Source organism: Pteropus alecto, unplaced genomic scaffold, assembly GCF_000325575.1.
Source record: "Pteropus alecto unplaced genomic scaffold, ASM32557v1 scaffold106, whole genome shotgun sequence".
Classification (NCBI taxonomy): domain Eukaryota; kingdom Metazoa; phylum Chordata; class Mammalia; order Chiroptera; family Pteropodidae; genus Pteropus; species Pteropus alecto.
In genome coordinates this window covers 18901293-18914552 of record NW_006442103.1, presented here as the reverse complement: position 1 = coordinate 18914552, position 13260 = coordinate 18901293, and the positions used below count along the sequence as shown (strand labels likewise).

Here is a 13260-nt window from a genome sequence, read left to right as displayed (position 1 = left end):
GAGCAGGAGGGGCCGGGGGAGCTGAGGGAGCTGAGGGAGCTGAGGGAGTTGAGGGAGTTGAGGGAGCTGAGGGAGCTGAGGGAACTGAAGGAGCTGAGGGAGCTGAGGGAGCTGAGGGTGCTGAGGGAGCTGAGGGTGCTGAGGGTGCTGGCGGTCCTGATGGCGCTGAAGCAGAGGTTGAGCCCAAAGGTGATCTGCGGATGAGAGCAAGATCAGGTGAGAACGCGACAGGAACTCTGTTGTGTAATCACTCCTCCAGCTGGCTCAACCACTCCTCTAGTCAGCTTTTCCCTCGCTTTACCAAAAAACCTGGACAGGGAAGTGTCCTGGTTACTCATCACCGACCGGTAATCTATTTCAAGTGTGTGTACCGTGTCCTAAAATTTCTTTTTGCCTGTGAATTATGGAAGTGGACTTCGAGCTTCTACCGATGCTTTTTTTTCCTGCTATGACCTATAAACGTTCTGACTCCCATGATTCAAGGAAAGAGGCTGTAGTGTCCCTCTTCATTGTGGCAACGATGACGCCACATTCAATAAGTTTTAACAAATGACTTTCTGGTGATTCTGAATTTCTAGGCACCTAGTTTCTATTTTAATTATGTTTACGTTCTATTTCTTGGAAACTTCCAAGGTTAAAGCTTTCAAGTCCAAACTCCTCACCATCATAGCCTTAACAAAACCCCTTGGAACCAAAGAACTTCCCTATAAGTGACCACTCTGTCCACACAGCCCATCTCCACCAGAGAGGCTGAGATTTTTCTCACCTATATGTCTGGTTGATTCCAGGTTTCCCACTGGAAACATTTTCACTGAGTGCAGGGGACGCGGGGGAGGAGTGACCAGAGCCCACAGATCCTGGCCGGAAAGACGTGCTCTTTTTGGCCACCTGCTTCCGTGACTGAGCAAGCTGGCTTTCTAAGCTTCTGGGAGATTAAAGAAGAAATCACATGGTAAAGGATGCAGAGAGCATAAACTATGAAAGAAACTGACAAAAAAAGAAGGAACAGCACTCACTCAATGTCACCTGCCTGGGGGGACAGAGGTGGAGCAGGTGGGGTGGGTGGACCGGGTGGGGCGGGTGGGGCTGCAGGCTGTGGGAGCTCCATTGGCTTAAACTGGGTTCCAGTGCTGGTCAGATCCTGGGTATACTGGACCACAGGGCCTTTGCTCCTCACAGCACCTATGGGAAAAAGGAAACTGACCATTGAGAAGATGACAGCTGTGTCACCTATACTCAAGCACACACCTGATCCTCAATTTACGTAATGCAAAAAAGCATAAATACAAACATTCTGATGAAGTGCTAAGACCGTAGGTTCCCAATATTTACACACCAATGAGTGGGAATACTGGCACAGGCTGACTTTGACTTAAATAAGGCTTTATCTTCCTGCCTCAGATGATTTATGTTAGTAACAATGTTTCGGTGAAAATTTTCAAAAATACATTCTTTGATCAACTAGTGTAGTCGGGAGAAATCAACCAGAAAGTATGCCAGGAACATTAGAAAACAAAAACAGTTTGGGCTTTGAAAAAGCTGACCACAGATAACGAACAGCGGATAACCTGCGTGGGAGTACCAGAGATCACTACTCCCACCAACGCCCCTAACCCCTAACCCAAGCCAGTCAGTCCAGACGTTTAAGCGGTTGCTTAGAACGAATGACAGCCACAGCATGTGGAGGCAGCACCTCAAACCTATCACCACTACTGGAAAACTCAGGGCACACGTCCTGTTTCCACTGAACCAGTGTCATCCTGGTAAACAAAGGACAGCCGTTGTATACGGTCTCCTTTGCTGGCCGGTCCACTTCCCCCGTCCCCAGGATCTTTTGGGCCACATACCCATGTTCGGACGTGTCCTGAGCTGTCCTCCGTGCTTCTTCTCCAGCGCGGAGGCCGAGGACGTCTTCATGCTGAACATGGGCTCCAGCCGCGTGGAGCCTCGGTAGATCCATTCACACCTTTTGTCGTCCTGGCAGGTTGGGAGGAAGGAAGGGCGGGGGAAATGTGTTAATGACTAAGGCACCCCTGCAATTTGTGCAGAATACACACCATGTGCCTCCTCAGAAAAAACTCCTCGAGGAGCCCTCAATAAACTGTGCCGGGCTCCGCGACAGGCATCAGAAATACAAGTCAGAAAAACATGTATTCCTTAAGAAATGTCAGGAGTGCTACATGTTTTTACTGAGAACCATGACCAGGATAATAAGGCCTTAGAAACAAAAAACTAGGATACCTCAGGGAAAAAATATAATTCTAAGTAAGGCGTGGAAAGGGAGAAAAGGATGGGTACATAAGATCTACGGGTTAAACTGGGCCTTGAAAGATCAGTAAGCCCAATTCCTTGATCCCTACTTCCTTGTCCCACTACGCTACCAAATCTCCAACCATGGACGAATGGACTGGATGCTTTCTCCGTCCCCACGTGCAATGTGAATACTTGTAGAGAAAACAACCCAAACCGCCACCGTGCAGATTAGTACTGTAATTAAACTCAGGGAGTTTATTTTCAACCGCCACCCACAGAGGAACAAAAAGGACAAAGTAAAACTTGACCCCAAACAGTGAGAACGGAAAGGAGAATAAGAAAGAGGAAAACTGTCAAGTTTTACAAAACCATCCTTATTGTCTCTTACGCTCCCCCACCCCTCCCGGACCCCTGCCCCCAAAACCCTAGGGAAGGGCCGTACCAGGAAGAGGATCCTGACCAAGCTGCCGTCCACCTCCTCAACCCGGGACTTCCACCACGTGCCTTCCCACTCGGTCTTGATGAGCTGGCCGCTCTTGAGCAGCACCATAGGGCGGTTGGGATAAGCAGTGATGTACTCCTCGATGAAATCTCGGCAGGAGATGTCTTCTATGTCCTCCCAAGTCTTTTTCACTGTCCCAAGGAAGAAGCGGGGTTGAGAGGGGGCAGGTAGGGCACCTCTTGATAGGAAAAATGGTTGGTTTGGCATTTTTTAAGTTGAGAGGGACGGAAAAATAAATGAAGAAATCATAACCTCGAGGGGAGCAAAACTAACATCACCTAAAGGTACTAAACCTAATGTGTAAACGCTCACGCAAATCAAGGAAATACTAAAAAAAGCAATACGCATATATACGGGAGTCCTCATTTCATAAAAAAGAGAATGTTTCTACTTAGGAAAATTCAAGTGGAAATTCTTGCTAAGTTGATGTACGTCTAGCAGTAAATCAAAAAAGATCAGGTGGCATCATGAAATTGATAAAAAAAAATTTGTCCTTCATTCTTTCTCTATCAGGCTTTTAAGGGTTCCTGGATGCATTCGCTGCCACGTTATGTGAAAACAACAGTGTTAGTTGACTCTCCAACAATTAAAAACTGTTGCTTCTGTAGGAATCTGTCCCCAAGCCAGTCGCGGCACAGAGAACATCACAAAGCCTTGATCTTACACAGCTGATGTAGAAAGCGCTATGGAGACCGCAGACTTACACGCACTCTAGGAAAGCAGTACCACCTTCTCATACTTGCCACTTAGAAATGAAATCGAAACACATCTACAGTATGGGTACCCACCCAATGTCAGTCATGACCTTCCAATGTTTCACTTGTTGGCCACAAAGACCCAGCATTAGAGATGAACAAATAAAACTGTATCTCCCAACGGTTTTATTCATCGAACTTACACTCTTTGAGACTGAAGCACCAAAAACGCTAGGGGTTTTCAACGGGTTGTCTTTAGAACTACAAGGCAGAGGAAGATGGACAGAACTAAGGAAGAAAGGAAGAACACTCACGTGGCCGGCAAATGGGATACAGTTCGGACTGTGTGACATAGGAAGCGTAGCCATCATCAAAGAAAATGAGAAACCTGTATGGAAACAGGGATGGTGGAAAGATCAGGGCGTTGCGTTAAACACGACCTACAGACGTTATCTGTCACAGGTTCCACTCCTCTGCAGCAAACAGGACACACGGCAGAGAGGAGTTCCAGTCAGTCAACTACCTTCTTCTCGTTACGCTTTCCTCCCTCCCCAAGCGTTAAGAATGTTCCCTGGATCTAACCAACACACCCCCACTTTTCCAAAAGCTATTTATTCTTATTCTGCTTTCGGATTCCTATTCTGAACACCATTACTTCCCCGCTTCACTTCTTCCTTCTATGTGAATTCCCTATTCCTCTGACCATTAATCAACCCTGAGTCCTCTCTCCTAGATTTCTTCCGAGTGTTCTCTTTGAGAAAAGGAACAAAAAGGAGAAAGAGAAAATCACCCATATGACGCCTGTGGCAAAGAAAGAGGTGGGTTTCTGGCCACTGGGGACTAAGGCTAATCGTAAGCTCTGGACTATGGCTTGAACAGGGCAGGCGCTGTGCTCCCGGCCTCCGCGCTCTGTGCGATCCTCTGTCTAGGTACCTGAGCTTGTTTTTGACGTTCGGCGTCTCAGCTACAATGCCAGCATAGAGCCAGACCTGATTGCCATCTTTGTATTTGGCCACCACTCGACTGCCCACATATAGCTTGTCAGCAGGAGGGTGGTAATCATAGGCAATGTGGTTCCCCGACAGCAGGCTCTTTCCTTTGTTGTCAAATTTCACCTTGTACTTCTTTCCCGGCCCTAAGTAGAAGGGAAAGGCAAACAAAAAACTTTTAAAAGCTATCGGTTTCTGTGTAAATCCTGGCTACTAAGGAAGAGACGAAAGGCAAGTCTGCGGGGAAAAGAAACGATCAACAATGGAGACCTGCAGGCTGCCGCTCAATGCTTCCTCCTCTAGCTTGAACATACCAACCGTCTGGATGGCAATAAGGGTGCCTTTGTGCCAAGTCTTGGTTCTCTTCTTGCCCAGAATGCGCATGCTGACTATCAGGTCACCATCTTTGCTCAGTTCTCCAGACATCTGACTCAGGGCTCCTACAGAGGAAAACAAAGTTGTTATAAAGAGGCAGGACACGAACAGGGGAGAGAATGGAAGAGTGAAGAGGGCAGCAGGGTAATCGGGGAGAACGGGGCAATCGCTGATCCTTGGCCACTTGTGCCGCTCTCTTGGCTATGGGCCAGCAACAGAGGACACGGCTGACTCAACTGTTACGCTAACAGAAAAAGCTGAGTAACTGAAAGTCACATGTAATTCCAGAACACCTCCCTTTAAGCCAATGTTTCCAACTCCTTATTAGCAACAATATTAACTACCATTAAATGAAAGAAGCATTTATAAAACATTTTCTCGTAAGAGCCCCAGTCTACAAAGTTTCCTTCAAACTGCTTTGTAAGTGTTTGAATTAATCGCTTCTCTCTGAACTCCATCCGGAAGTAGACATGAGCTAAAAAGGTTATTTGGAGAAAGCCATCACACATAGGCAAAAGACTTAAGCGGACAACAAGGAAAAATAAAATCACAATCTTATACTGACTTATATAGCCTGCAGCGTTAGAAGAACCCAACGGAAGTAGAGAAGGTTCTCAGATGCCAAAACGAAGCCAGTTATCCATGAAATCTCTGTGGCTTCACCCCCACCTGTACTGAGGTACCTCCTGACTCTACCTTTGTGCAGCTCCTGGGAACTGCTCTTCTTGTTGACAGCATCCATGAACTTCTGGACATCCTGAGCCGACTTCCTTAAGGCAGCCATAGCTTCACGGAGCTGTGAGGAAGGGGATGAGGGGAATAAGTTTTAAAATAGCATAGGTTAGGAATAACTTTAGAATAAAAAATAACTTGTCTTCCAAAAAGTAAAATAGAAATAGTTATGTCTGGATACTTATGGTTACTTTATCAGGCAAACTGCACTTTCTTACAAATCGTTCAGAAATCAGCTTTAGGAAGCCTTCCTTGATCAATGTCACCTGGTGGGTCACTGCCAAATTCTACATTCATATAGCACTTCAGCGCATGCACCTCTAAGTAACCTCTTTCACATTCTTTTACTGTCTGTCAGAGGACTGCAACCCACAAGGCTGTCTACAGGGTGACTGATTATATGTCAATGGCTGAACTGACTGAATGGTCAAGTCAAAAGTGTCTCCCATTTTTATATTCTCTCTCGCCCTTCCCCTGCCCATTCCAATTCACCTTCTGGTCTTTTGGAGTTCTGCTCCCGGCATCACCTATGGATGAGAAAAACTCTAATGAGCATAAGATATTTATAAATAAGAATTTCCAAGAAGTCAAGAACTAAGCCACTTAAAAACATTATCAGGGAAGTACTCTCAGTAACAACTGCAATGAAGATATAGATATATATCTAAAAGTACCAAAAGGGTCCGGAGAGATACAGCAAATAGGTGACAGTGCTTACCTGGGGTTTCCACTATATATTTGAATTTTTATAACAATAATTTACTTATGGATTATCTGAATAATGTGAAAACTGAGATGTGGTCAATAAATTAAGCAAAAATGTTTATTCTTGAGTAGTACTGTACCACAGGACTTCTTGCTATGATAGAATTGTTCCATATCTGCACCATCTAATCTGTTAACATGTGGCTAAGAAAATGAAACGTGGCTAGTGCGACGAAGAAAATAAATTTAAAACTTCATTATTTTTATTTTTTTTAAATTCAGGTATAATGCACGTATCATAAAATTTACCCTTTAAAACTTTAAAACTGTTTGAGTCAGTGGATTTTAGTATATTCACAAGGTTGTACGGCCTATCTAATTCCAGAACATCCTCATTACCCTCAAAAGAAAATCTACTAATGAGCATGGGGTTTCCTTTCTGGGGTGATAAAAACGCCCATTAGCAGTAACTCCCCATTCCATCCACTCCGGCCCCCAGCAACCGTTGATCTATTTTCTGTCTCTATGGATTTGCCTATTCTAGACATTTCATATAAACGGAGTCATACATACATGGTTCATCATACAAACTTGATTTTTGTTGCAGCATTTATAAAACACCCCAGCAGCAGAATACAATTCAAGCACACACGGATCACTCTCCAGGACAGATAATATGCTAGGCCATTAAAAACGACTGAAATCATACAAAGTATGTTTTCTGATCACAATGAAATTAATTCACAACAAAGAAATCTGGGAAAGCCCCAAATACTTTGGAAATCAAACAATGAACAATGTACCTCTAAATAATCCACTGGTCAAAGAAAAATCACAAAGAAAATTAAAAATTGAGTTAAAAGAAAAAGAAAATACAACACATAAAAATTTATGAGATACAGTGAAGCAAGGCTTAAAAGGAATAGCTTTAAATGTTTACAGTAGAAAGGAAGAAAGGTCTAAAATCAATAATCTAAGCCTCCACTTTAAGAAACAATAAAAGGGCAAATCAAATCCAAATAAGTAGAAGGAAAAAATAAAGATCAGAGTAGAAATCAATGAAATAGAAAACAGAAAAACAGAAAAGAAAAATCAATGAACTCATTAAAAAGGTTCCTTGGAAAAGGGCAATAAAATTGATAAGACTTTAGCTAGACTAACCAAGGAGAAAATAAAAGAGATCCAAATACAACCAATATCAGGAATGAAAGAAATGACATCACTACAGAATCTATGGAAATTAAAAAGGATCAAAAGGAATAATATAAACAACTTTATGGCAATAATTTAGACAATTTAGGTGAAATGGACAAATTCCTAGAAAGACACAAATAAAACCAACTTGAGAAGAAAATCTAAATATATATGTGAGGTGAAGAAAATAACTTAGTAATTAAATCCCACAATCAATTCAGTGTGGTACCCTGGACTGGATCCTAGAATAGAAAATGTTCAAAAATCAAATAAAGTATGAAATTTAGCTACAAATAATGTACCAATGTTTGCTTCTTAGTTTTGACCAAAGTAACATAAGATATTAACATTAGAAGAAACTGGTGAAAGATATGCAGGAACTCTGTACTATCTTTGCAATTTTTCTGTAAATCTAAAATTATTCCAAACTAAAATGCTTATTTAAAAAAAAAAAAAAATCTTCCCACAAAGAAAAGTTCAGGTCAAGACAGTCTCACTGCTGAATTTATCAAACATTTAAGAAATAAATAATACCATTCCACACAAACTCAGAGGAGGTGGAACACTTCCTAACTCATCTCATAAGGCCCATTACCCTGATACCAAAACAATAAAACTACAAACCAACAGTCCTCATGAACACAGGTGCACAAATTCTTAACAAAATACTAGCAAATCCAATACGGCGACATATAAAAAGGATTATAAACTAAACAAAGGGAGAGTAGTTTATTCCAGGAATGCAAGGTTGGTTTAACATTCAAAAAATATACCCTATTAACAGGATAAAGGACAAAAGCCATATGATCATCTGAGGATGACAGAGAAAAAGTAGCTGACAAAATCTAAAATCCTATCCAGCTATGATAAAAATATTCAGCAAACTAGGAATAGAAGCAACTTCCCTCAGCCTGATAAAGGACATCTACAAAAACTCTACAGCGCTATCATAATGCTTAAAGACCAAATGTTTTTCTCCTAAGATCAGAAACAAGGGAAGGATGTCTACTCTCAAAATCCTTATTCGACATTGTACTGGAGGTTCTAGAGAGTACAACAGGAAATAAAAGGAATCCCAATTGGAAATGAAGTAAAATTGACTTTATTTGCAGATGACATGATCAGGTATATAGAAAATCCTAAAGGATCCACGAAAAGCTTCTAGAAGTAATAAGTGAACTTAAATAAGATCACAGGCTACAAGATTAACACAAAAACAACTTTATTTTTATAATTTTTATATCCTATCAACTAACGATCCTAAAATGAAATTAAAAAAATTAAGAAATCCCATTCACACTAGAATTAAAAAGAATACCATGGAGAGATGTATGATGTTCATGAATCAGAAGACCCAATATGAGTTAAAAAGGCGATACTCTCCAAATTAATCTTTAGATTCAATACGGTTCCTATTAAAATCCTAGCAGGTTAAGAAAACATTTTTGGTAGAAACTGACAAGCTGTTCATAAAATTTGGAATATATACGAAATACAAAACACTTCGGAGACCTTTTGCTAACAAAGTGATTTTAATACTTACCATAAAGCTACAGTAATTAAAATAGTGTGGTGCTGGTATATAGACAGGCATTTAGATAAATGTGATGAAACAGACCCTCACATACATGGCCAGTACCAAAAGAACAGTCTTTTCAACAAATGGTGGTAGAACAACTGAACAGCCATAAGCACAAGAAACAAAAAACCACCCTCGATCCAACCTTAAAGATTTTTATTCTTCAAAAGACACTGTTAAGGAAATGAAAAGACTGGGAGAAAATACTTGTAAAATATATCGGACAAATAAATTGTACCTAAAGTAGAATATGTCTTCTGAGTCAATAATAAAGAGATGATCCAATTTTTTTAAAAAGGCAAACGATTTGAATAGGTATGTGCCCAAAGAACATACATAAATAACATATGAGTATGTGAAAAGATGCTCAATGTCTCTGGGGAAATTTAAACTATGATCACAATGTGACAACACTACACACTCAAGAGAACGGCTAAAATAGAAGACTGACAATACCAAGCAATGACAAGGTTGTAGAGAAACCGGAACTCCCACACTTTGCTAGTGGGAATGTAAAATGGTACAGCCACTTTGGAAAACAGCATGACAGTTTCTTAAAAAGTCAAACATACGCTGACCATAAGATCTAGCAATTCCACTCTGGGTAGAATATCCAAGACACGTGAAACATAAGGTCCACGAGAAGACGTACAAATTCCATAGCAGCATTACTCATAACAGCCTCAAACCGTAAATAACCTAAATGTTTATTGTTTGAGGAATGTGTAAGAATATGTGGAACAGCCATATAACAGAATATTACATGTAATAATACATGTAATAATATAGATGAACCTCACACATGTAATAATACAGATGAACCTCAAAAACACTGTTAAATGACAGAAACGAGACACAAAAGAAGACATACTGTGATTCTATTTATACGACATTTCTAGAAAAGGCGAAACTTTACAGAAAGAAAGCAGATCAGTGATTGCTCAGGGTGACAACAAAGATTGAGCAAACAGGCATGAGGCAACATTTTGGGGTGATGCAATTATTCTAAAACTGGGTTGTGGTGACTGCACTACTGTATAAATTTACTAAAACTCAAATTGTACACTTACAGTGGGTAAATTTTATAGCATGTAAATTATACCTTAAAAAAACTGTTTAAAAATAGAAAAAAAACAAACAATCTGCTGTTTTGAGATGTGTACATAGGTGGTAATGCCACCTATAAAGAAAGAGAATTCAGAGGTCACACAGAATGGTGAAATGAGGGTGAGTCAATCAGGAAGTAGCACGCAGGGGACTTCTTGTAAGGTACTAACAACGCTCTATTTTTTCCTGTATCGGACAAGTTCAAAGGTTTGAAATATGATTTAGTGACATCGGCTTATCCTCTCTTCTACCGCCTATCTGCTCATCTCCCAGCATTTCAATTTCAGTCCTGAGACTTTCCTATCCATAGCTTCATCTCTTACCTGAATCAATACTGAGGACATCATCGTCTTCATCAGGAATCTCAATTATTTCTGTAGGCCGGGAAGCTTCATCCTCGGAGCTACTGTCCCGGTACTGTAGTCCCAGTTTGGAGTAAAAGTCCTTCACCAAAGACTCACAATTAGTCACTGCCCTAATATTGGAACACACGTAGAAAAGGTCAAAGCCAGCAGAAGTAGGAGCCATTAGAGTTTATACATAAGTATACGCTGACCTCAATTTAAACAGCCATATTGAAAAGTATGTTTAGAATTCGGAATGCTTTTCCCATACGAAAACGTTTAAACAGTGGTTTCCACACTAGTTCCTCAAAAATCCACAATAAGCCCAAAGTAGGGTCCTTTCAATCATACCTCATTATTTATCTTGTTATTTGAAAAAGAGTTTTAAGTGACAACTAGGGCACTTCTGGGAGTCTAGGAGTAGATACAGAACTCTAGGAACTTATTAATGCTCCACAGTTACCTAAGACAGCAACTCTTTACAGATCTTACTAAGAAAACAAACCACCTGTTCTAAAGTAGTGTGCACAAGGAAGAAGTGGAAGGGACTCAAGACATGGACTCTAACCTTTGAGGAAGACTAAGGTTCTGCACATCTGTGCCTTACAAAGTGCTTGGCACAGTGTCACGAACAATTATATTTTAAACTGTCTGTCAATGGAGAGATTTCCTATCTCCCATGCAGTCCTCACCTGGACGCATCATCAAAGAGCTGGTCAACATGGGCCACTTCCGATTCCTTCTGTATTACCCACGTCTCCAACTCTGCTAACTGCTTCTTGCGTTGCTGTACACAGTCCATCTTTTCCAGTTCTTCATCGATGAACTGCCGAAGTTCCTCCATCGAGATACCCAGCTCCTCAACCACTGCTTGCTGCAGCTCTGCAATCTCTTCGGACTCCACTGCAGCTGTCGCTGCATCCAAACCAAGGCAGCCGGGGAGGGAGGACATGCTGTTGTCCTCTACATGGAACAAAAACTAAAATTATCTCTGGAGTCATTACAACCGCAATAGAGAATTTCAGTCCCATAATAAAACTCCTTCCTACTCCTTACTTGTTATTCAAATACATTAGGTTTGATTTTATGGTTTGTCTCTCCATGCTCCAGTATGATGCTGAGATTTTGTAGAGTTCTCATCTTATGCTACAGACTATAGGCCTGAATAAGATTTAAAAGTTTGAGAGGGCATATATTACGCAATAGGAAAGCTACCAGGAGATAATGTTTTAGGAAACTGAAGAGAACCAATTTACTGAGCAAGATACAGGCATACTTCGGAGAAATTGTGGGCTGGGGTTCCAGACCACCTTAGTGAAGCGACTATTGCAAAAAAGAAGGGGCTTTGCTGGTAGAGGGGCTTTGCCTTCAGTTTGTAAAAAATGTGACACCTATTAAGTGCAATAAAGCAAACTGCAATAAAAAGAGGAACGCCTGTATTTCTGTGACTTGTATTCCTTAATTGACTAATGAGATAAATCTGTTTGCTTGCTATTGATCAAATATCTCCACCTGGAGGAGAGCGGTTGGTCTATAACTCATTTTTTTAATTACTTGTTCTCCTTACGTCACTTCGCTTCCATGTGGAAATTGACTTTTTAAAAGTCTATAATGCTTTAAAAACACAAAAGCCTGCAGCAAAGAGATTTCCCCAAGGTAAAGGGAAATAAAGCAACCTGAGAATAAAACGCGGCTACCTAAAACCTAAAGAGCCTGCACATTGCTGCTCTTTGGCTCAAACGGTTAAAGCAAAACTGATGTCAGAATGCCATGCGCCCCCAATGTCAGTTCTCACCGCCTCCATTTTCCCTCTGCCCACACACCGCCCCACCCCCGTGCTACCCATTTTAGGGGTGCGTCCCATCCCCGGGCAAACCCAGCTCAACCCCGCCCCCGCTCGTCTCACCGGGAAAACTTCCTTCCCACCCTCGTCCGACCTCTTCCCACGAACAAAACATTCCAGACAAGCCTTTGGTCTCCAAATACCTCAATTAATTCCCCCACACCTCCCTGCTTCCAGCTACAATAGCTCTCTTTCGCCACCCGGACCCCAGACTCACGACTGAGGGGTGGGCCTCTGTGGGCGAGAACGAAAGGGAAAAGGGAGCGGGGGAGGGGAAGAAACGTGAGGGAGGGAAGGGGAAGCGAAAGAGACGCCCGGAAGCAAACCTCAGGTGCCGTTCCGGTCCCCCACGACGGTGGCCTGACGGGGTCAAACCCAAAGCCGCAGGGCGCCCCTCCGAGGCCAGGCAAACTCAGGCGAGTGCGCATGCGTCAGAACAGAGCCTTCCAGGGCACACGTGAGAAGCGGTTGGCAAGGTGAAGTGGGCGTGGCCTCCTGGAAGATATTACAGAAGTTCCGCCTCTTCCATCACCCCAACTAGTGGCCGCAGTACTGAACTTATTATGTAAAGGCTCAGTCGGACGACACCCTTAGGTTTAGATTTTTTTCCTCACTTCTACCTGATTTTGTTTTATTACGTAAGTCGTACAAATTGTAACGACTCGCGGAATAGCAAGACGTAATAGGAAAAACATGATACTTGCTCCTCTCCCATCGCTTACTACCCTTGCTCCTTTGAGGTAAAACAGCTTAATTTTCTAGGCTTGTACGTCCAAAGTCATCCCTGTGGGGTTTTTTTTTTGGGGGGGGGATGTTTACATTTAACATGTGGACATCTCTTGAAGTCAATAAAAGATATAAAATTTATCTTTTTGACAGTTATATAATACTTCATAGTGTGGCTAAACCATTTTTAGAAATTTAGTTTATTTTCAGTTTTTT

General features: G+C 41.8%; 1 protein-coding gene across 2 annotated transcripts in view; it reads right to left on the bottom strand.

Moving 5' to 3' along the window:
- SETDB1 (SET domain bifurcated 1) overlaps positions 1-12648 on the bottom strand; it is a 22586-nt gene extending 9938 nt beyond the window's left edge. The window contains exons 1-13 of one of the 2 annotated variants that reach the window (XM_025052235.1): positions 12462-12638; positions 11168-11438; positions 10455-10606; positions 6039-6073; positions 5511-5610; positions 4754-4879; positions 4384-4585; positions 3765-3838; positions 2696-2886; positions 1848-1977; positions 1017-1182; positions 767-925; positions 135-194 (exon numbers count right to left, since the gene is read on the bottom strand). In XM_025052235.1, the coding sequence (XP_024908003.1) occupies positions 135-194; positions 767-925; positions 1017-1182; positions 1848-1977; positions 2696-2886; positions 3765-3838; positions 4384-4585; positions 4754-4879; positions 5511-5610; positions 6039-6073; positions 10455-10606; positions 11168-11427 (1655 nt within the window). In that variant the 5' untranslated portion in view covers positions 11428-11438; positions 12462-12638. Of the gene's footprint in view, positions 1-134; positions 195-766; positions 926-1016; positions 1183-1847; positions 1978-2362; positions 2887-3764; positions 3839-4383; positions 4586-4753; positions 4880-5510; positions 5611-6038; positions 6074-10454; positions 10607-11167; positions 11439-12461 lie in introns of those variants that run through there. The other variant, XM_025052234.1, reaches the window with a different exon arrangement.
- Between the last annotated feature and the right edge of the window lie 612 nt (positions 12649-13260).